We start from the raw sequence: 24164 nt of genomic DNA, 5'->3' as shown, positions 1-24164 counted from the left end.
AATATATATCAAAAAATGCGTTTTATTTTCGTTTTCGAGAGGCATAGTCATACCTCTTTGTGAAAACACAATCGTGCCTCTCGCGGAAGCAAAATCATGCCTCTCACGGAAGGAAAAAAATAATCAAAAAACACATTTTATTTTCGTTTCCGAGAGACACGGCCGTGCCTCTCACGAAAGCACAATCGTGCCTCTCGCGAAAGCAAAATCGTGACTCTTATGAAAGAAAAAAACAAAAACATATTTGTTTTCTCCGTTTCCAAGAGGCACGGTTGCGGAAGAAAAAAACAGAAAACACGTTTTTTTTTCTTTTACGAGAGGCACAGCCGTGCCTCTGGTGAAAGCACAACCGTGCCTCTTCCGGCAGAAAAAAAACGGAAAACACGTTTTTTTTGCGTTTCTGCCTCTCACAAAAGCACAACTGTGCCTCTCGCGGAAGAAAAAAAACGCCTTTTTTCGTTTCGGAAAGGCATGATCGTGTCTCTCGTCAAAGTAAAACCGTACCTCTCGCGAAAGCAAAAGCATGCCTCTCGCGAAAGAAAGAAAACGTGTTTTTCATGCAAAATATTTTTTTTATTTTTTTGGGTCCAAAAGCTAAGAAAGACCGATGGAAAACCAAAAAGTCTAGAAAAATCAAAAAACCCCATTTAAAAAGCTGAAAACGCGTGTGAAAAAATAAAAAAAATCTGGAGGGCGCGCCTAGAGCACGACACGTGGCGATTTAACGCTCTCAGCCCACTCGCAAGTGATCGTTGGGAGGCTCCCGAAGGAGCGCTCGCCAACTAGTTGCTCTCCGTATTTGCGGGTTAAATCGCCTCAAAAATAAATCTTTGGGTTAAAATCCCCACACAAAAAATGTGGGTTAAAATTGTTGCAGTATTGGAGTGCGTCTTGCAGTTTCGGTCTTTCAGTTTCAGCCGTGTTCTAATGCTCCGAAGAACACTCCTCAAACCTAAATTGATTTAGATACTAGAGTGGTTTCATACTTGGATCATGATGAACAAATGTAGTTCCGTTAGGAAATTAACAGGCGAGCGGATTACTCCCTCAGTTTCGACCCAACACTAAAAGTAGCAGGTGCCCAATTCATCGAAACTATTGCAAAGCCAGAGTTAAATGCCATTTGAAAAGCAAAAGTGGAGGCAAAAAAAATCAAATTCTTTGCTTGGCTGCTAGCTCAAAATAGAGAGGATGTGAAGCTCTTCTTCAAAATCTGAGCTGCCATGTCCTCGCCGCTTCGGTCGACTTATTGGCCCTTGTGGTCAGGTCGTCGTGTGTGCCCCGTGTGGGGTTGTATTTAGGTTTTCGCCCAATTTTCCTTCAATTAACCAGTCAACTCTCTTCTTCTTAATCAATGAAAATGACAAAAAAGTTGCCTCGTTTAAAAAAACTAGAGAGGATGTGAATACAACGACACCTGCTCCCTCTGCGATCAAAGGATTGACACTGCGCTCATCTGAACTGTTCCTGCCCATTTGCAAAGGAAGTATGGCAGAAGATCATCATCATGCTCCCTAACAGGCCTTTAGCTTTGTAATTCATTTCCTTCTCTCTTTTTGTTTGCCCTAGGGCTTCAGACTTCTCTCTTGTAAATTCCTAATCTATAATGAAAAGACAGAGCACCCGACATTAGCCCTAAAAAGACACTAAAAGTAGCGAATGGCGAATCTTCTCAAAACCTTGAGGTGTTAACGGGACCGGTGGGTGGTTGCGATTATCAGGACGAAACTGGTCAAGAGTTTTCCCGTGAACTTACGGTGGTACAGGTGGGTTTTCGAGCTAGCCACGCCAGTCTGAACATGCATGATGGGCGCTTCTCACCGCGGCTGCCTGGAACTTCCAACTACAAGATTTATAAGACATTTTCGTCTGTAACTCTGAACTTGACAGTGGAGTTCCTCTATCCTCAATGTTCAGACTGAATTCCAGTTAGTTCACCTCAATGTTCATACTGAATTCCACTTAGTTCAGTCTGCCGGAACGGCCAGGGCGCCAACCATCAGGAGACAGGAGGCAACAGATGCACCAGTAATCATCTACTAGTATTATACTATTATCACTTACTGAAACAACACCAAGCATAACTCTGAGACACTGGCGGTAGATAGCTTTGACCATCTCTGGTAATATAACTCTGAGAACCAGCTCCTTGCTGTCCAAAGAATGAGCACTAGTTACACTTACACATGACATGAGAGTCAAGCCTCAGAAAGGATAGCAAAAGAAATCATTGACCGGGCAATCTTTTAGCTCTGTATCTCCTCTTGAAAACGTCCTCCCTAAACAGCTTGGTTTCAGCCATCAGGTCCAGGGCAGGCTTCTGCTGGATGATCTCCTTCTCGCTCTCCAGCAACCGCTTCCGCTTAGCCAGCGCTTGGATCGCCTCCTGCTTCTCCTTCTCCTTCTCCTTCTCCCTCTCCTTCTCCCTCTGCCTGCGAGTCTCCTTCTGCACAACATCTCCATCTGTGTCGTCCATCACAAACTGTAACAATGGACACAAAAAAAGAATGTGTTGTGTTGGTGTCAACAGGTCGGCACTACATGATCCACTGCTGCAGACTACAGCCAAATGTTGCACGGCTATGTTTACGAACAGAGATGAATGATCAAGCAGAGAGGGAGAGAGGGTGCTGCCAGATTTACCTCCAGATCACTAATCAGTGAATCGAGGGACTTGATCTTCCTGTGAGGCCAGCGGGGTATCCCGTATTGCCTGCATTTCTGCTTCAGTATGCTGACTCCGATCTTCAGAGCCCTGGATGCTTCTCTGATTGGAAGATGGAAGTACGGGGCTATGTCAGCTAGAGTGATGCTAGCTATGTGCTGCTTCTTGGCTCTCCGGCGTCTCTCAACATGTGCTGGAAGTTCTGCATCCGACATATGTAGATTGGGATCAGCATACTGAAGACGAAATGAAAAACATCACGGCGATGAAGACAAATGAAACAACACAGGCAGAATAGGACTTCAGATTTCAGAAGGTACGATACTTTTCAAAATTATTGAAATTGTCCATATATACGAGTATTTAAGTTCTTGGCAGGGAGAGCACGAAGTAGTAAGCAACAGAGAACAGACACACAAGAAGTTCCATGAGAAGCAACTGCAAGTCATTCCCTTGAATCATTTTTAGTTGCGGTTATTCAGATGCCAAGAGTCCATCTAATAGCTCAAATATGATTCCAAAATCTGCATGAGATCAACAATTGCCTTAAAAAGTAACATCACAAACAAATAAGTTTCATTTTGTACTTGCTTCACCTCATTTTTAACTTCCTATTTGGTACCAGCAGGATATTTAGACTAAGTTGCAAGCAAGGTATTTGCAGTTTGAAACTTCTGCAAACAAGAAGGTAGGGTTTCAAAGTTGATGCAAAATAGTCGTGTGAAATTTGAAATAGATATGTCCCAATAACATAAACTTAGTTTAATACAGTATTATGTATGACAACATAAGTAAAATTGGTGTCCAAAAAGATCCCATATAAAGGAATCAGTTTGTACACAGTATACACCATGAACTTGTTAAGGCTAGCTATAACCATCTTATCAAATTTATCTGTCCCAAAGAACTGTTATGCATCTGTCACCCTGAAAAAAAAAATCTGAACATGTGGTATATCCACATAATACTAATCAATTAGCAGATGGCCCATTGTTATTCAGGAAGGGAGCTATGTGGCTAGCAATGGTCATGCTAGGTGCATACTAGGATGCATTGGTCTTAAACAATATTCATATTCCTGACTCCCACACCCAAAGCTCTGTTTCAACATCCACACTTTCAACCAACTCATTCTCCTTTGTCAGTATGTAAAGACCAATCTCTCAGTTTGCCTTGGCCGCACACCCAAACCCCTGATTCAACATCCACCTCACACTAACGACAGTGAGAACAACACTAGTGACAGCATCTACAGTTGTTAGATTTTGCAGGTGAGAATATGGAGGAGACGCAATCACCTTCACCAGATTGGGGATCCTCATCAGAATCAGACCCTGACTCTTCTTTAACTTCGACATCAGAAGTTTTATCCTCTGCTTCCAAACGGGTCGATTTCTCATCCGAATCACGTTTGACGAGCTCCGGGGCCTGTTGAAATTTCTGAAACTGATACACCATGTACAGGTCGTTGTACAGCGAAGGCACGCACACCAGCCCCGGGTTCCTGATGACAAGACAGACAAGAAACGACGCTGTCAGCCCTCAATTCGCAATCAGCCAGCGAGTTGTCACGGGAAGAATCGTGTGTACTACTACCGGAAGGGGCAGAGCATCGGGGGAGGCGTGGGCGGCAGCGGCACGGCGGCGATGGAATCGAAGGCCAGGACGCAGCGCCAGGCGCCCAGCACCTGGCCCTCGCGGTACGCCGGGCGGCCGCGCCACTCGACCGGGAGTATCCGCGGCGCGGCGGCGGGGAGCGGGACCTCGCGGCAGGAGGTGGGGGAGAAGGCGAACTCCCGCTCCACCCACCGGTCCCACGCGCACCTCCCTCCCATCGCGACGACCCTGTACCCGTGCACGCTCCGCACGGCGCCTGCGAAGGAAAAAAAAGCCGTACGTCACACACAAAAACGCCGTGCGACGCGAGCGGGAGGAGAACGATCGAGGGGCCGACCTTGGTGGAGCGTGCTGGCGAAGACGGCGAGCGCGGAGAGGGTGGTGACGGCGGCGGCGGCGGCGTCCATGGAAGCAATCTGGCCTCCGGGGCGGGGGAGGGGGGGAGAGCCGAGATTGGTTGGGTGGGAAACTGGAGGGGGGCGGCGCGCACCGGCGGGAGCGGGGTGAATGAAGCGGGCGGCGACAAGGAGGAAGGTGGGCTGGCCTGCCGCCGCGTGATGCTGCTGCGATTCAAACAACGATTGTAGCTGGGCGTTCGTCCGGCTCGATCGAATTCATTTTTGGAAGCTTGCAGTGCGCGCACTCCGCCAGATGCAGCCAGCCGCAGCGCGTAAAAGGCTTCCGTTTCCGGAGCTGCAGCGGCGTGGGTTCCAGCGTTATCCCTGTTGTCATGCGCGCTCCTTTCCGTGCACCGCCGTTTCCAGTGGAATTCACGGTGCCAGCGGGCACCACCTCGCGTTGATCAGCTCCCCGTGTTGTTGCTGCCACGGCACGGCCAAGTCCAGGGTTGCCGGTGTGTGAAAAGAGGGCCGGCCTCCTGTCCTGCTTCTCCAATGCTTGCTGGTCTCATGCGGAGAACCCGCATCTCACTCGCCTGCGCGGTCAGTTTCTAGTACCGTATCACTCGAAAAGGTGTGTGAGACATGCAAGAGATGACCCGGGCGTACGCAGAAGTATCGCGCTACAGGTGCGCGAACCGTTTCGAAATTTGTTTACGGAAGTGCCCTGCACACGATTGCTAACGTACGATAATTGTGCCCGACGGGATGACAAGCCACACAGATTAAACAAACTAGGTAATCGAATGGTGTAGGAACGTTGTCGTGGGTGGATCGTGCGTGGAGTCATCGTGTGCATAGCAGTGTTCATTTATTTACCAACTGTTTGACGCTCCTAACTGACATCTTCGTGTAAATTTCAGCATCTCCCTTCTTAGGTGGTCAAATCTTAAAAAAAAAATCACAATTGCTTACTACCACTTGCAGTATTTTTTATCCGTGGGACCGTGTCAGCGTCCTTGGCAAACGCAGCCTACCATCCAGTGGCCGCGAACCACCGACCCCACGACCAAGTCGTCACCATCAACAAAATCGAAAGCACCAAGGGCCCAAGCGGGTTTGCGTAGCCAGCTCACCTACGTTGTCGCTTATACACTACATCACGGAAAGGAGGGCGTCTAGCGGACCATGGCTTTGGCACCTGCGCCTTTTATTCATCCATATCCCGTGTTCTTCCTTGCGATTAAGACCTTATTTCCCAAGCTATATCCATCAGTGAGATCGTTCTATCGAGGACCTACATCTGTATCTTAACATCCTATCAGAAATCACACGCCACCCTCTACTGGCTCACTTTGTATAGGCTCGCCGTCTTCGCCAAGTCCACAACCAAATCAAAGCCATTGAACCCTCGTCCAAGGAGTACCTCGAGAAGCTCAACACATCCCTCGACGAGATGCGCACCAATCAGCGTTCCAACACGAATCTCGTCAAGAGTCGGTCCTCCAAGATCGACGACTTGGTGGCATGATGCCTCAATCTCGAGAAGCGTGTGGCGGACCTCCGCATGGTGGCGGCCACACTCCACCAAGGGCGCTCGACATCTACAACAACTTCATCAGGTGAGGAGGTGAGGGTTGATGTCGTCACGCCCCCACAGTCGAGACTCTCGAGTCCTCTTCGACACCGGCCACAACGTGCCCATGGCTCCCTGCTCTATGGACCAAGACGTTGCACATCTACCAGGGGTGGCTTTGGTGTCCTTGCTTACATCGATGCTGCTCGGGCCAAAGGTTAGTTCGTTCCCTCGCCCTCAACTCATATTCTTTCAACCTTCACGCACATGAGTCTGTTACTTGACAGAATTAGGCAGGCACATCCTCCATTGCTTTTCGTCAATACTCACGAAAATCTACGTCTCTGGCAGACTCTTTGCGAGTAGTAATATCAGATGTTTGCTATTCAGGAAGCGTTGTGGATGCATATGGGTCCCTGAGTTTTTTCTTGCGTTGCTTATATTTCGTTGCAATATGCGTGAAAAACTTAGCTAGATTTGGTTGGGCATCATTTTAATCTTCTTATGTGCACCCAATTTTGGCATCAACTATGTGCGGACATCTGAGCAGTCATGAGAGTGCAACGCCTTCAGAATTGGACACGGTGTGCTCTCTTGCATTACTTCAGAAAGAACTGGGGGTCATGCCTTCACCAACCTTCCTCAATAGGCAGGCACACAACCACAGACGCGCAGTGGGCGTGTCGATCCCACTGCATCTTCCACGGGCTCGCTCATGTCCCTTGCGGTTACAGTCAATCGCCATGGTGTGGACGCGCCCCTTGCCGACTCCTCCAACCTCAAGGTGCTCTAGGATTGTCACCATGTGGGATGAGTGGTGAGGCCACAACTACGTCTGCCCCTGAAAGGACTGAGAAGTCGGCTAGAGGGGGTGATAGGAGACTGCAGATTTTAAGCTTATCTTCCAATTTAGGTAATGTAGATAAAGTAGATTCTCTAGATATGCAACTGGGTGAGTACAACCTATATGGCAAGGAAGAACAAAACAAGGTATGCTAGGCAAAAAAAACTAGATAGCAAGCTAACAAACATGCAAAGCAAGTAAAAGTGCAGCGAAGGATTATCCACAAGTGAAGCGAGGATGTGGATTTTACCAGTCATTTGCCTTAACATGGTAGTATTTGGAATTTGTGTCTCCTTCGAACAATTCCTTTTCATGAGATCTTTGCAGCCACTTTATTCCTTCTTATTTAAGAATAATTCTCAAAACATTTGGACAGTTCTGTTTATGAAGTATGTAAGTAGAATTTAAACAACTAATCTCTTCTAATTTATCTGGCATATCAATTTCCTCAATAAGATTTCTTATGTCTCCTATAGACAACTTCAACATTCCAGTTCCATCCTTTTAGAACCTTCCTAAGAGCTCTAGATCTAACATGTCATTTCTCTATTAAGGAAGAACCAGGGTAATGTTTATACCACACTTTCCTCACCACATCATCCAAGGCGGGCCTCTGAAACCAAACGTTTTCAAATTTGAAAACATATTGTTTTTTCTGTAAGTTTCCCTGATGATATGAGGAGAGTAGTGTGGTAAAGCAACTCCCCAGTCAGAGCATTGACATGAACTAGATTGGATTTCCCCTCCCATGATGGAGAAATCAAACCTTGTCCAATAATGCATAAGTGGGGTTCTCATGATTATTAGATCAGGTGTACTTTCTACCAACTAAACATAATTCCATCATTTCCCCTAAGGGGATTATTAAATTGAAAAGAACACTCCATTTTATTATAACCTCCAAGCTTCTTTGTATCACCAGATTTCATTATCATGTTAAAGTCACCAGCAATTAATAAAGGTCTATCGGAGTTTTTTTAGCAAATGCAGCAGGTCAACCAAAAAAACTGATTTCCCAATTGGTTGGGCATCACCATAAACAATGACCAGACCCCAACAAAAACCATCTACAACATTTTTAACAATCAACTTAACATAATATCCCCAAATCCATGATTATCCTTAACTAGAGTGTTGTTACTAATTCCCACCAAAATACCACCAGATCTACCTCTGGAGGTAGAAAAGTCCAATCAAAGTTGTCTTGACCACTTAAAACCAATAACTCCAGTGGTTAAAATTATTGTTTCATGGTTTCTTGTATACCCACAAAATCCTGACTATCCAATTTAATTTGTTCCTTATTAAATTTTCTTTTCTCAGCATCTCCAGTCTCCCTACAATTCCAAACAAGCCCTCTTGGCATTATTACTTACAAAAAAATTGATCACTAGGATTTCTTTTTTCCTCTTCCTTCGCAACATAGTTTTTTGCAACATCCTCAAAGTGAGAGATGTTTGCATTCACTCCACCCCCTCTAAAACCAGACATGTCTTGCCAAAGACATGACCCTGTCTAGAATAGGTATATCATCTTGATTTTTGGATGCAATCATGCCACTAAGCCTTTTCCCCTAATCTCCTCGGTTTTATTGTTATCCCCTTCTTTGCTGACCATCTCTATTTGTTTTACATCTTGTTGAATTCCCAAGTTAGCCCCCAAGCTCATAGATTGGGAACCTTCTCCTTCTGGATCTGATAAGATATTTGGACTTTTTCAGCATCCACATACCTGAATTTTCACCTCCATTTACAGAAACAGAGTCAGAAACAGGATTCTTCTCAGTATTTTTGACAACAATAGTTTTTTGATTGGTACAAAAGAAGATCAACCTCATCTTGTTCTTTTAAGTCAGTAGCCCTTTGCTCCAAGGCCATTTTGGTTCTTGTACTTGCACAAATGTGGCTTGATACCACTTCATCATTACTAGTTTTAGCTCTTTTTGAGTCTCTGCTAGACTCCTCGTTATGCTGGAAATCCACCCAATCTTCATATCCTTGTGACTGCCCATCTTCACTTTTAGACCATCCCTCATCCAAAACCATCTCCAGTTTCAAAGAAAATTTTGTAAACCATGAGACTTGGAGTAGTGAGCTTGGTCCATCTTGGAATTTTGTGATGGTCCACTACAACAACCTTAAGTCTGACCGGACATGATCCCTGCAAGGTATCCACCTCTTGAGTAAACCATTCTTAGATAACCTGCCAACAACCAAAGAGTCATCATTCTACAACTTAACATTAATAATGGCATTTCCTCCTTTCAAAGGCACCCAATCATAAACACCGACTTCACTTATTCTAACAGCAGAAGGAAAATTGACTAAAAAGGCCACATCATATACTATTTTTGCCTTCCAATCGAATCTCCAGAGATAGGTCTTAGCCAGGCTCTTGATAAGCATATCAACATCTATACCAAGATCACACCCACCCCTTAGCCTAACCAAGACAACTGCCTCATTTTTCTCTGATGCACCCAATTCCTATGCATGTACTGCCACAAAGCAACCAAGCCCTTCACCTCCAAATCCAACAAGTGTAGGTACATGTTTCCTTTGATGTAACCAGACACAGAAATCATGTATATGAGTTTCCTTATTGCAAACCACGCACTTCACTTTTGCTTCATAGCCTTTGGAACTATGCCCCTTAACACCACATCTATGACAGATAATCTTCTCTCCTGCAAGAATCTTTCCCCCCTATGCCCTAGGAGCCGCTGAACCTCCCAATAAGACTGCCCCAACAAAAATGGCTTTTTTTGACCGAATGTCCGCATCACCACTACCTCCCCCTCCTTGGTTATTAACACCACTCGACACAATATGCACCGGATTAGCTACATGTTGTTTCTGATCAGAAGTAGATGCATGAGGTATTCTTGTTCTGAAAAGGCGGCCTATGTTGGTACTGATTTCTTGCTCCTGGATTCCCCCATCAAAGGCCACTCATTATAATTGGAGTCCCGACACGGGTACTCAATGTTCTGGAAGTTGGTACCTTGGTGATTGCTTGTCGGCGGCCGAGATTGGTACTGTTGGTTCTGATCGAACTACCCTTGTTGATAGTTGCGGTTGAAATTTGTGTTCCCTCTTCCTCCACCTCCACCTCCATCACTTCTACCTCCACCCCCACACCCGGGTATGTATCCATCTCCCATATCAACATTCGAGCTACCCTGAACCCTAGAAAGGGAGGAGGAACAACACCAAAGATGGGAAAACAAGGAGCTCAGATGCGAGTTAGGGTTAAGAGATGGTGAAATACCACATCTCCCTTCCACATGCCATTCCGAGACTACTTTTCCCCCACCAGGCTTTGAGCCCATAGTCCTTTTGTCAGGCCTAGTGCGGCCCAAAGTGCGAACTGAGACAAGAAATTCCTCCCACAAAAAAAATATCATTGCATGAATCCCCTTCTCTATGTGTCAGAGATCGAGTGGTGAGCATCACTCCGGTTAGTCTGGTGATGTCGGAGAACGCACTCGACCATCTCATCTCGTAGGCAACCATATGGGCTCAGGGTCGTCTCCTACCTCCTCAGGCTTCCCAGGGACAATTTGAAACCAGGAACTAGAATCTCCCATCGAATTTGAGTGCGAAAATGGAATAGGATCACGCAAGCGACATGGCGTAGTGTTCACATACCTGAAATTCGGTGATAACAATTTTCCCAGGGATTGAGAATATTTACACCTCAAGCAACTCGTAATGACATCCATCCTCGCTTTGTTCTTCTTCAACTGTTTCTTCCCGGAATGATTCTATGCACGAATCAGAGCATCTCCCAAAGTGACAAGATATGGAGTACAGTTCTCCTGCTCAATCTCCTCTTCAGTGAAATCATCATCATCCTCCAAATCTTGTAATGCCCAAAGTTAGCCACCAGGAGGAGCAACATCAAGTGATCTGTGTGCACCACTCCCCTCTTGCCTACCCAGATTCGCAGGTGAGGGATCCAATACCACTGCACAACCCCTCCTCTTGGGGTCATCTAGGGTGCCACATGAAAGCATACAACGAGCCAACTCCGGCAACAGATAAGATGCGGGATCCATGGATCCGGAGGTGGTAGCGCGTTGGTGGGCAGAATGCCCACGATGCACTCCCATCTCCCCTTGCGTCTCGGATCTTCGGATCTCACCTCCTGCTTTGCCTAATTCATCATCTCTATCAGCAGCGTAGGTGGGCACCTCGGCATCCCGGTGCGCTCTGATTCGGTAGCCTCGAAGTAGATCCGTCGCGTCAGGATCTCCAGCTCCCATGGGCTAGCTGCTTGAACCTCTGATGTTATTTGCTATGATGGAGATGATGAAAAAGGAGAAACTTACTTGAAAAACGATGGTGGTCGAGTTCATCCGTTCCGTAAGCAGAAGGCGGACATCCTGACCAAGCCACTTGGGCGCAATCGCTTCCAATAGTTGTGCTCGAAGATTGGCACCGCGGCGCGCCTAAAATTGATAGGTGTCTTTTTTGTCAATGCTTTTTAGTTTTCAGTTAGTTTCTGTTAGGCGCACAAGGGCACGATTCGTTGCGTGCTCCGCATGAATAGGTAGTAGGCCTGCTGCACGACTTCGTTCGTGGGATGGCATGGGCACAATGTAGTTTGTTGTGAGCTTTGTGGCACGATTTAGGATCACTGAATAAAAGGGGAAGAAGAACAAAAAAGCAGCAGAATTTTTGCGCTGCACAAATTCCTCTGTTTCGTTTTTCTTCAGAGAGTGTTTCAGAGATGTCCGGCAACATTTCTCTGTAATCTGGAGTCTCTCCAAAATATGCCGTCTCAATATCAACTATCAATTGTAAATTCGGTGGGTACCATTCTTTTATCTGTATGATGGTATATTTTATTGTTCACTCTGTTACGATCTAACACGAATAATAGCAAACGGTGGATCTTCAGATAGCCTGATGCTAACAACAGGCTTAGAAGATCTCAAGACCTTTTGGTGTTTACCCCGAACTTGGCAGTGAAGCTCCAACCACAGCCTCTTTGCCATGCTCAAAACTAAATTTCGGGTCAGTCTGCCATAGCAGCCAGAAAGCAAAACCATCAGGAAACACAGGAGCACCAGCAACACCATTATACCACAACAGGGTCTGCGAAGAGGAGCTTAAGCATAGTTCAAGATACTGGTGGTACAACACGCCTCAGTCACCGTCTGTTGACACCAGGCTAACTTAACCGGATAGCTTTGGCCATCTTTGGTATCTGTCCAAGGAGTTCTCTACTAGTTACAAATGGCACGACAGCTGATTGTCTAGTCTAAAACATTGACGGAGAATCTACTCGCTCACTAGGGTTTTTGCCCTGTATTTCCTCTTGAAAACATACTGCCTGAACTGCTTGGTTTCGGCCATCAGGTCCAGGGTCGGCTTTTGCTGGATGGTCGCCTTCTCAGTCTCCAGCATCCTCTTCCGCTTAGCAAGCGCCTCGATTGCATCTTGATTCTCCTTCTCATCCTGCATGTGATCCTCCTGCTTCACGCCGTCTCTTTCTGTTTCGTCGTCAATCACAAACTGTACAAGTGGCAAAGTATGTGATGTGTTGGTGTCAGCAGGTCAGCACTACATCACACCGCTGCAGACTACATCTAATACTGCCTGATTAAGTCAAGAGGAACAGGGGGTGCTGCTGTAAGATTTACCTCAAGATCATGAATCAGCGAATCAAGGGACTTGAGTTTGCGGTGAGGCCAGCGAGGTATCCCATATTGCCGGCATTTCTTCTTCAGAATGCTGAGTCCAATCTTCAGAGTCCTGGATGCTTCTCTGATTGGAAGATGGAAGTACTGAGTTATGTCCTCTAGAGTAATGCTAGCTATATACTCCCGGTGGGCTCGCCTCTGCTTCTCAGCTGGTGCTAGAAGGTCTGCATCGGTCAGATTGAGATCACAGTCAGCATACTGAAGAAAAAAAAAGATAAGCAATAGTAAAATACAGACATGAAACCGCACAAACAAGATATAACTTCAGAAGGTACAGTAATTTTAAAATTATTCAATCTATTTAAGTTCCTAGCAGGGAAGTACAAAGTAAGCAATGGAGTACAAATAGGCGAGAAGTTCCATAAAAAGGAACAGTAAGTTTCTTGGGTTACTGGAGAGTATTTTCACACCATTGTGCCCTTTTTAATTAGATAGAATAATTAAAATGTCACGAGCAAGAATTACAAGTCGATGAGTCAAGCGAGGTTGAGACTCATAGACCAACCGTGACTTACTCTAGACTACTGCCGGACTAGTAGCCATGGTACTGTAGTACTCAAACGACAGTACTCGGCTACTAATACATAAGTACATAGTATAGGGAGTAGTATATAGGAAAATACACAGGAGCTCCTGGGTGCTCCACCCCCCTATATGAATATTAAATTCAAAAATATCAGGAAAAATAAAAAAACCTAGAATTTGGGGATACCAAACCTGGGTGCCCAATCTACTCCCCTGTGAAGTTTCGTGAAAAATACCAGAAAACATATCCGTGGCGAAGAAAATACAGTCTGACCTACGATCCATCCAAACAGTTCCTATACATAGGACTTTTTTCGTCTTTTTTACTGAGAATACATTTCCTCATATTTTTTCACCAAACTTCACACGGGAGTAGATTGGGCACCCAGGTTTGATATCCCAAATTTTCAGATTTTTTTTGAATTTTTCTGGTTCGTTTTTTAAATTTAATACTCATATAGGGGGTTGGAGCACCTGAGTGCTACATATACTACTATATAGTACCGTACAATATACAATAAAAATTTGATGCATTGGAAATGAATGAAGAACCTGAGGCTGGGCCAATTGTAATATCCAATGGCCAGGGCCACAGGGGAGAAATCAAACCCAAGAAGGGAAGGAGAGAAGGAAGAAATTACTTGCTACAACAGCAGAGGAGTCCTTGCTTGCCATCGCCTTCAGATCCAGGAGGAGCACAGCAGCAGAGGGGCGGATCCAGGGGAGGAGCACAAAAGCAGAGGACAGCAAGGGAGGAGTACAACAGCAGAGGGGCGGATCCAGCGGAGGAAGAGGAGCGGAATGCTCCTGGCCACCGCCGGCGGCGGCGGCGGGGGGTCAGTGGGTGGCGGCGGCGGCCTTATCCCAGGTGAGGCGGACAGGCGGCTCGTTGTGGGGTAGATTGAAAAGCTAGGGTTGCCATTTTCCCCTTCCGCGGGCTTCTTACTTATCCATCAAATTGAGTCGATCGACTCAAACACGCCGACTAGTCTAGACTAGCCCACGACTAGTCGGTCCACCCCTCGACTCACAGAGCTAGTCTACACAAAGAACCTAGTCGACAATCAAATTGAGACTACTAAACTAGTCGCGTGACTAGTCAAGACTAGTTGTTAGACTCATAGAGTCAAATTTTATAGCTCAAATGTGATTCCAACTTCAACATAACATGAACAATTGCCACAAACAACTAATCGCACAAACAAAAAGTTGCACATTTTTTTGCTCAATGCAAACCTTTTGTTTTTCTCCGACAAAACGAAGGACTTACGCCTCGATGCATTTATAGAAAGAAAACAAAGGGCTTATGCCTCGATGCATTTATAGAAAGAAAAAGAAAACCAACAGGGCCTAGCCACTGTGGCTTTTTAGATGGAATGGCCAAGACACTCACGCTGCCGCACACAGGGCCCAAACGTGGCTGGCGGGCTGGGCGCGCACCACTAGCCAACTGGTTGACGCCCACTTCCTGAATTTATAGATACAAGATTTGTACATGCCTCAGGGAGGCAATTACAACCAACCCACACAACCCACAGAAACTAAGGAGGCTCATGTGGAAAAACAGGGTAAGCCCAGTTGGACAAGCCATTGACCAAAGAAGCGCCTCGGCCTTGTCAATCACATGCGACTTAACCCAAACCTTCACTTCACTTGTAACTTCCTAATCAGTAACCAGAAGGATACTTACACTAAATTGCAAAAATGTATCTGTGATTTGAGACTTCTGCAAACAAGTAGGGTTTCAAAGTCAACGCAGAATATTATACGAGGTTTGAAATTGTTAAGTCCACCATATACCGAAGCACCTTTTCCCATGTTTGTTGGCATATGAGAGAGAGAAGACTTACTATCACAGCATAATCTATTATCTGTTGGGGATCGGGTTAAAATATCCCACTGTAGACTATTTTCACTCTTTATTTTTCCAAAATAGCGAAGATAAGGCTCCAAATCAGTTGTGAGAAGTTTGAACTAGATGTTCTCATTTAGATAAACTTAGTTTCCCTGGAGGTTACAGATGGCACAACGAATATGTATATGTATATGACAACGGAAGTACAATCAGTGTTTAAAAACCCATATAAATATTCTTAATGGTACATTGTATACAATGGACTTACTAAACATAGCTACAACCATCTTACTAAATTTATATGCCCTACATCATTGTTATGCTATTGGTCTATCAACCTGTTTACCTTTTCATTTTCTCAGAACAAGCTGTCTATCCACATAATATTAACTGGTGTGGTGTCCCTTGTATTGTGCGGTTGATCCATGTACGGTTCACATGTCCGACATTATGTTTTATTCTTATCAACAGATTAATCTTCTCTCTTTCTCTTTTCCTCCTTCATGTGACTGTATTTGACATCCAAACATTCCAAATAAGCTAATTGTATTGAAACACATTTTGAGAAAACTTGATTGAAGTTTTTTATGATTCTGACACTACTATACTATTTCTTAGGTTATCAAAATTTATTACTCAAATCTTCTTTAGTTATTAAGGATTTCTTTAACTAAGAGAACACACATTTACCAAGCTCCCATTTTATCTGATTTTGTTGTACTATAAGCCAGCTCCAACTGGATGCTACCAATGAAGGGGACCCTTCACGTGGCTCGTATTGATCTTGTCATGAGTCATTCGTTTATTTCTATGATTTAGCTTGCAATATAGTGACCCTCTGCCTTCACTTCCTTCCTTTTGGAAATTTTATTGACGTCTCCCAATTTATCTCGCTGTTCATTTACAAGCACCGGAAGCCCTTCTTACTCTAGTTCTCCGATCGATTTGCTGAGCTCTGCGATTGGATAATTTTATTCTCTTTGTTGGTTTACTTGTTCCATGATGATTTCCTATTCCAATTCAATCAGGACTCTTATTTTTGGGTGGTAACCAAAGCTGTTCAATCATGGCTTGTCAAGTTTCTATAAACCTCAGCCAATATTCTCTGATTGATAAATCTAAGGCGTTGCTCCACTATCGTTATATAAGAACATACTAATAGATAGATTAATCAGGAGATAGCCCAATGTATTGCTTTTTCAGGGAAGGGGTAGCTATCTAGTCCGCCCATTGTCATGCTAGGAGGATAGGATGCATGGGTCTTACACAAAGATCATATGCCATATTCCTAACTCTGCTCTACCAGTCTGACCCATTCACTAAATAGAGATCTTCCTCTCAATTTGGCATTGCCCAAACCCCTAAACCCCTGGTGGAACATCCACTTCACACTAACGGCAGCGTTAATTAAAAACTCTTGCACAAGTACCAGATTCTGGTTTACATTTGATAGATTTCGAAACCACAGTGGAAGAGACGCAGTCACCTTCACCAAATTGGGGTGGCTCATCGGTATCAGACCCCGCCTCTTGCTTAACAGAAACTCTGTCCTTTGCATCCGAAGTGGTCAATTTCTCATCTGAATCGCACTGAACGAGCCCTGGAACCTTTTCTTCAACTTTCTGAAACTGGAACACCTTTGTCAGGTCGTTGTACAGGGAAGGCACACACATGAGCCTCGGGTTCCTGAAAAGGAAAATAAACGAAGTTTTCAGCATTCAGTGGCAATGGCACTCGCACATTAGGTTGGGGGAAGAAGCGGAAACTTGTGGACATCGAGGAATCGGCGCCGCATTGAGCTGCGCGTGATCGTACCTGAAGGGGCAGAGCACGGGCGGCGGCACGGACGGCGGGGCGACGGCGGCGACGAAATCGAATGCCAGGATGCAGCGCCAGGGCCCGGCAATCTGGCCCTCGCGGTAGACGGGGCGGCCGCGCCAATCCGCCGGGAGCAGGCGCAGCGCGTCGGCTGGGAGCGGGACCTCGCGGGCCGAGGTGGGGGTGAAGGCGAACTCCCGCTCCACCCACCTCTCCCAGCCGCAGCCCCCTCCCTTGCCGGCGACCCGGTAGCCGTGCGCGCTCCTCACGGCACCTGCATGGGCAGAGGAATGTCACACACACGGACACACTCACAAACGTCGCGCGCCGCCACAGCCCGCGAGGAGGCGGAGGAGAAGAGGTGGAAAATAAAACGATTGAGAGGGAGAGTGGGGGCGTGGGCCGACCGCGGTCAACGGTGCTGACGAAGACGGCGAGCGCGGAGAGGGTGGAGGCGGCGGCGGCAGCGGCGGCGGGGGCTTCCATGGGCCGGGAGGATCTGGGGGGCGAGCTCGGGGTCGGGGTCGGGGTCGGCTGGCTGGGGGCGGGGCGGGGCGGGGGCTGGGGGTTGGGGGTCTGGGAGAAGGGAAACTGAAGGGGTTTTGTTTCTTGTTGTTATTTCCAAACCTGGGCGGAACGGAGGGAGGGGAGGCGAGGGCCCCCCGGCGAAATGCGCTGATGCTACGGTTTTTGGATGCATTTTGCATGTTTTTCTTTTATTTATTTTAATAGAAAAAAATGAAGAAGAAGTCAGTGTGGGTTTAAACCCTCCTCCCCAATGTGCTGTCACAGCCCATAAACCCTCCTGGCTATTTCCGGGCGCTGTGGTGTGGGTCCCGCTCAACAAGGAATAAACAAACAAAAAAAGAAGCCAGTTTGTGTTACTCCCTCCGCCGGTAATACTTGTCATCAAGATAAATAAAAGGAGTTGTTTGCTACCGAAAAACTACATGTGTTTTTTTGCCGTGTGAGTGAATGATGAATGAGTGGGTGAAAAAATCCAGCTGCACGCTGTGGCCTCCGGTGACGCCGGCCCTCGCAACGGTCTCTGGGCGCTTGGACTTTTTTGGCGGATGCTCGGCCGGTCTCACGCGGAAAGTAGGGTGGGTCTAGTGTGACCGTGTGGTCATGTCAGCTCAGCGGCAGCGGGTCATCGGGGGACGCGGGGGGAGAGAGACGACGGCATAAAGCGCACGCGACATGCAGGAGCAGGAGGGAAGCCGGGCGTGGGCGGGCGAGGGTCCGTCCGTCCGTCCGTTCGTCCGTTACAGATGGCTGCCGCACAAACACCCACCGGCGGGGCGTCCACGTTTGCCAAACAGCGCCAAGAGAGAGAAACCGAGACAGGGGAGCCTTTCACGAGAAGGGGAGGGGTACACACCGGAGGACGGCCGCTCCTTCAGTCAGGTGTGTTGTGGGACGGGACGAGCCCAAACCCTATTTCTGCCCCAACATTGCCAAAAGGAGCGGAGACCGTAGGTGCATATTACCAGCACTGTAGCGGCATTTTACCTTTTGGTTGCCTGATTTTACCCGGTTTTTATTTACATTTTCTCGTGTGTGATTTGTATTCAAGCGTGTTTTATTATGTTCGAGAGTCTATACCAGAGGTTATGGAATATACTTTTGTTTAATACATTTTTCCTCCGTTATCCGGTAAAATAGTGGAACCTGACCAAATATCGACCCTATAAAAAAAGGTGCTCCCTCCGTCCCATAATATAGTGTGCATTGGTTTTAATGCCAGTCAAAATTTATAAACTTTGATAATTTATCATGAAAATTATCTATATCTAGAATACCAAATACATACCATATGAAAATATACTTCGTGACGAATTCTAATGGCATTAGATTGACTTTAGCCTACAAAAATGTCTTATATTTTGAAACGGAGATAGTATCTTATATGTTGATGTTTTTTTCTATAATCTTAAGCAATGTTTACATGGTTTGACTTGGAAAAATACCCTAAGAAAAACTATATTTTAAAGCGGAAGGAGTATATTATTGTTTGAAATTATGTATAAGTGGTGCACCACAGTGACTTAGAGCATCTACAATCACGATTAGCTAATCCAAGCCTCTATATGCCTGCGGAAGCGTCTGGACGCACTCGCTGACAGTGATTGGACAGTCCTCATTCCCCATTGTCTACAACCGCAATCCCCCTACCGAATACCTAATTCCATACAATGCATGCAACAACGTAGATCAAGATCGAGCGACAAATATTGATGACATGTTTCATCGGACATAGTTTGAGACAAAGACATTATTCACCAGAATCTACTACATACAAAATATCTATATAGATATCTAACGTGGTCGGAGAGGTGGAGATCACCATTTTGGGCCCTTGCCCTTGCGGCCGGCGGCGCGATGGTCCATCTCCTCTGTGTACGCGTCCGCGATAGGAGGGTCTTCATCGTCCGTGCTGGTGGTGCTGCTCTCTGACGCCAACGAAATGTAGCCGAAGAGGTGGCAGAGGAGTCGTTCTTGCTCCTTCGCGTGGCAGGTGGCCTTGGCGGCGGTGGTCTCCTTCTCCTGCACCACTGCGTCGAGGTGCTCGGACGCCTTGAGCCCGAGGCAGAGCGCCTTCGCGTTCTTGCGCCGGAAGCCCCGCGCGTCGGGCTCCACTGTGGTCAGCGATCTACGCATGACCTCATGGAGGAGCGCCTCCTCCGGGTCGACTGGGACAGAGCGTGCCTGCTGGCGGGAAGAGCCGGACTTCGCCCCAGCCGCCGCCCGCTACTGCTCGCGTTGAGCCTCCTTCGCCTCTGACTCTAGCATGCGCATCTGCACGGGATCCGCGGGCACGAGCACCTTTAAGGATCGATATAGTTGACTAGAGGGGGGGGGTGAATATGCAACTAACAATTTTTAGCTTTTCTTTACCAATTTAAACTTTGCATCAAAGTAGGTTTTCTAGATATGCAACTAGGTGAGCAACCTATATGATGCAACAACAACAAGCACACAAGCAAGCAAGGGATACAACACAATATAAGTTTGCACAAGTAAAGGTAAGAAATAACCAAGAGTGAAGCCGGTGGAGACGAGGATGTGTCACCAAAGTTCCTTCCCTTTGAGGGGGAGTACGTCTCCGTTGGAGCGGTGTGGAGGCACGATGCTCCCCAAGAAGCCACTAGGGTCACCGTATTCTCCTCACGCCCTCACACAATGCGAGATGTCGTGATTCCACTATTGATGCCCTTGGAGGCGGCGACCGAACATTTACAAACAAGGTTGGGGCAATCTTCACAACTTAATTGGAGGCTCCCAACGACACCAAGAAGCTTCACCACAATGGAATATGGCTCCGCGGTGACCTCAACCGTCTAGGGTGCTCAAACACGTGCTCGCCCTACTTCGCCATCCAGGAAGCCTCAGGAGTGATGACCCTCTCGGACCCGCTCGACACGTGCTCGCCGAACGTCCTCAAGATCCTCTTGGCGCGCCGGCGACTCTCCTTCTGAGCAACATGGGACTTGTACTGTCCCTTGGCTTGCATGCAGAACAGAGCCTTCATCTTGTTCTTCAGCTTCTTAGCCCAAGTGGGCTCAGAAGATGGGGGAGAGTATCCATCAGAACTGTCCTCATCCGCCTCCTCCTCCTCAAGCTCATCCTCATCCACCTCCATCCTAGCAGCCTCTGCCTCAGTCCGGGTAGTGGTATTAGCCCACTTGCTCTTGATGCGTAGCTTGATGGGCTCATGACGAATCCAGTTGGGGGCAACAAACTCTTCATTGGGATAGAGCTGCTCCCAAGTCCTTGAGATCAAGAGATGCAGGTAAGGTCCATAGATGGGTACCTTACGGTTGAACACGACAAACTGCAGCTCACACCACATGATATGTGAGACATCAAGTGGTTTCGTCTGTTGAAGACGCGCTTTCTCACAAATGAGCATCATGTCCACAAGATAAGCATGCACCTTATCCTTGTCACCAATGCGCGGAAAGAGTGTGTTGCGGAAGATCCGGTGCATGATGTCAAGGAATGGATTCAGCACCCATGTCTTCTTGTCAATGGCAAGCTTCTTCTCAACAAGGTATGGCTGAAGCTTGTTCTCGTTGGCCAACTCGGGGTTGGCATGTGGGCGAACACCAACGGGCGCATTGAGCCCCTCATCACGAACGTGGAGCATTGCCATAAACTCTTTCCACTTAGCAGTCATCCTCTACCCATTGGTCATCCATGTCATGGTGCGCTCCTCATCCGTATGGAAGTGAACTGATGCAAAGAACTGAGGCACGATCTTAGGGTCAAAGTCCATGTGGAACATGAGAAAATCCTCAATGCCAAACTGCTCTATCAGGTCCAGAGTCTCTCCAAAGTAGGCCCTGTTGTTGTCCTTCCTCATATGAACCATGTAAATTCAGTGCACATCCACGTAGATGTTCTGCTTGCCCTTGATCACATCCAAGAAGATAAGATTCTGTTGCTTGGTACAAAACAGATCATTCCCTCTGAAATTCTCATGGGGCTTCACGTAGGGGTTGATCTTCCAGCGAGCAATAAACTCGGCTAGAGGTATCTCATCCATGCCCATTGATGGCTCCTTGGTCTTGGTGGCGGTGGACTTGGTTCTGCATTGGGGGGCATTGGAGCCCTCTGGAGCCTCCTCTTGGTTGCGCATGCGCTTCGATCCCGTGTCACGGCTGGGATTCGAATGACGGACATTGGAACCGGAGCCACCACCTATGACACACCACACAAACAAGAGAAAAATCGAGAAGGATTATTGCAAAGACGAGGGCCAAAACCAAATGAAACAAGCAAACACGAGATTTGGAAGGACAAAACAACATAGTTTGCAATTCTATGGTAGTACCGGACCGGCTTACGGATGTAAAAAATTGAAGGAAATATGCCCTAGAGGCAATAATAAAGTTGTTATTTATATTTCCTTATAGCATGATAAATGTTTATTATTCATGCTAGAATTGTATTAACCGAAAACTTAGTACATGTGTGAATACATAGACAAACATAGTGTCACTAGTATGCCTCTACCCGACTAGCTCGTTGATCAAAGATGGTTAAGTTTCCTAGCCATGGACAAAGAGTTGTCATTTGATGAACGTGATCACATCATTAGAGAATGATGTGATTGACTTGACCCATCCGTTAGCTTAGCACTTTGATCGTTTAGTTTACTGCTGTTGCTTTCTCCATAACTTATACATGTTCCTATGACTATGAGATTATGCAACTCTCGAATACCGGAGGAACACTTAGTGTGCTATCAAACATCAAAACGTAACTGGGTGACTATAAAGATGCTCTACAGGTGTCGCCGATGGTATTTCTTGAGTTGGCATAGATTAAGATTAGGATTTGTCACTCCATGTATGGGAGAGGTATCTGTGGGCCCTCTCAGTAATGCACATCACTATAAGCCTTGCAAGCAATGTGACTAATGAATTAGTTACGGGATGTTGCATTACGGAACGAGTAAAGAGACTTGCCAGTAATGAGATTGAACTAGGTATTGAGATACCGACGATCGAATCTCGGGCAAGTAACATACCGATGACAAAGGGAACAACGTATGTTGTTATGCGGTTTAACCGATAAAGATCTTCGTAGAATATGTAGGAACCAATATGAGCATCCAGGTTCCGCTATTGGTTATTGACCAAAGATGAGTCTCGGTCATGTCTACATAGTTCTCGAACCCGTAGGGTCCGCACGCTTAACGTTCGATGACGATCGATATTATGAGTTTATGTGTTTTGATGTACCGAAGGTAGTTCGGAGTCTCGAATATGATCACGGACATGACGAGGAGTCTCGGAATAGTCGAGACATAAAGATTGATATATTGGAAGCCTATGTTTGGACATCTGAATGGTTCTGGGTGAGTTCGGGCATTTACCGGAGTACCGGGGGGTTACCGGAACCCCCCGGGAGTATATGGGCCTTACTGGGCCTTAGTGGAATCAAGGAGAGGAAGGCCAAGGTGGAGGGCGCGCGCCCCTAGCCCAATCCGAATTGGGTGGGGGCTGGCCCCCCTTCCTTCCTTCTCTCCTACTCCTACTAGGGAAAGGAGGGGAATCCTACTCCCGGTGGGAGTAGGACTCCCCTAGGGCGCGCCATAGAGAGGGCCGGCCCTCCCCTCCTCTCCTTTACATTACTAGGGAAAACCTTATACACAAAACTTTAGCAGTAGCGAGGGTCAAAAAAGCACGCTGGTGCTAAGTAGAAGTAGCGCTCCTTTGCAAACCGCGCTGCAGATAAATTTCTAGCAGTAGCGCGTCTCGCCCTAAACACGTTACTACTACAATTCCCACGGCTTAGCCGATAGGCTACACATAGTAGTAGCGACCTAAATCGAACCGCGCTACCGCTAATTTATTTGTAGCAGCGCATTTTAATATAAACTCGCTACTGCTAAAGGATATAAAATTAAATGGAAAGCAAATAGAAAGGTAATTGAAAATGAAAGAAATAGAATAAGGTGAAAGGAAAGAAATAAAATGTGAAGAAAACTAAATGAAAAAGGGGAAAAAGAGAAAGGAAAGCAGTAGCGTGTATCCCAGAACGCGCTGTAGCTAACCTAGCAGTAGCGCCTTTTCTGGAACGCGCTACTGCTACTTCTGACTTAACCACGGGGTTCATCCTTCCCCATGGCCACTTCCCCCAAATCCAACTCTCCACTCTCGCCGCCGTCGTTGCCCGTCGGCCGCCGCGCGCTCTTCGCACACCCTCTACGCCGCCCCGACCCCAGATTCAACGCCGCCCCCGCCCCCGACCTTCAACGCCTCCCCGGACGCCGCCCCCGACCCCGACCTCGACCCCGCCGTCCGCCGCGCGCCCGAGCCCCGACCTCGACGCCGCCGTCCGCCGCGCGCCCGAGCCCCGACCCCGACCTCGACGCCGCCTGCCCCTCGCTCGTCGCAGGCACCCGAGGTGAGCACGCCTGCTCCTCCCTCTCCCCTATACCTCTGCCTAGGGTTTCTTTATTTTTTAGTTGCATCAAATTAGTTAGCGTTCATGTAAGGGTTGAAACGAATCGGATGCGGATGCGGCTCAAATGAGTTAGGGTTCATGTAAGGGTGTGGAAACGAATCAAATTTCTAAGATGAATCATAAAACGAGTAAAATTTGACCACTTATTTCACTTTATAGTTGGATAATTGGAATATCCGCTACCACTTTCCACCCCTAGGTTTATCAAATTAGATGGTAATTAGGGTAGTAGTTCCTA

At 46.9% G+C, this 24164-nt stretch overlaps 2 protein-coding genes and 1 pseudogene across 2 annotated transcripts; all 3 read right to left on the bottom strand.

Moving 5' to 3' along the window:
* Nucleotides 1-2081: 2081 nt before the first annotated feature.
* On the bottom strand, nucleotides 2082-4916 carry RKD5 (RWP-RK domain-containing protein). Its single transcript, XM_048702791.2, has 5 exons — nucleotides 4620-4916; nucleotides 4262-4538; nucleotides 3964-4169; nucleotides 2644-2867; nucleotides 2082-2482 (listed from the first exon to the last, which is right to left on the bottom strand). The coding sequence occupies exons 1-5, from the start codon at nucleotides 4687-4689 to the stop codon at nucleotides 2228-2230; spliced, it is 1032 nt and encodes a 343-aa protein (XP_048558748.1). The 5' UTR covers nucleotides 4690-4916; the 3' UTR covers nucleotides 2082-2227.
* Nucleotides 4917-6406: 1490 nt separating this feature from the next.
* LOC147986351 (uncharacterized) lies at nucleotides 6407-11307 on the bottom strand (annotated as a pseudogene).
* An 800-nt stretch (nucleotides 11308-12107) lies between these two features.
* Nucleotides 12108-17502, bottom strand: LOC125539350 (protein RKD5). Its single transcript, XM_048702789.2, has 5 exons — nucleotides 17356-17502; nucleotides 16946-17222; nucleotides 16617-16816; nucleotides 12691-12914; nucleotides 12108-12562 (listed from the first exon to the last, which is right to left on the bottom strand). Exons 1-5 carry the CDS (start codon nucleotides 17432-17434, stop codon nucleotides 12329-12331), a joined length of 1014 nt encoding a protein of 337 aa, XP_048558746.1. The 5' UTR covers nucleotides 17435-17502; the 3' UTR covers nucleotides 12108-12328.
* Between the last annotated feature and the right edge of the window lie 6662 nt (nucleotides 17503-24164).

Source organism: Triticum urartu, chromosome 2A, assembly GCF_056163025.1.
Source record: "Triticum urartu cultivar PI428250 chromosome 2A, HENAU_Tu73, whole genome shotgun sequence".
In the NCBI taxonomy this organism is placed as follows: domain Eukaryota; kingdom Viridiplantae; phylum Streptophyta; class Magnoliopsida; order Poales; family Poaceae; genus Triticum; species Triticum urartu.
Note: the sequence above shows the minus strand (reverse complement) of the source record. Positions and strands in the feature narration are given on the sequence as shown.

Coding starts and splice junctions, on each gene's coding strand:
- RKD5 (XM_048702791.2), bottom strand. CDS start 4,689: ATGGACGCCGCCGCCGCCGCCGTCACCACCCTCTCCGCGCTCGCCGTC. Junction 4,539..4,619: donor CGCCAGCACGCTCCACCAAG/GTCGGCCCCTCG, acceptor TTTCCTTCGCAG/GCGCCGTGCGGAGCGTGCAC. Junction 2,868..3,963: donor GGATCCCCAATCTGGTGAAG/GTGATTGCGTCT, acceptor TGTCGGATGCAG/AACTTCCAGCACATGTTGAG.
- LOC125539350 (XM_048702789.2), bottom strand. CDS start 17,434: ATGGAAGCCCCCGCCGCCGCTGCCGCCGCCGCCTCCACCCTCTCCGCG. Junction 16,817..16,945: donor CCCGTGCTCTGCCCCTTCAG/GTACGATCACGC, acceptor TTTCCTTTTCAG/GAACCCGAGGCTCATGTGTG. Junction 12,563..12,690: donor CGCTGATTCATGATCTTGAG/GTAAATCTTACA, acceptor CCACTTGTACAG/TTTGTGATTGACGACGAAAC.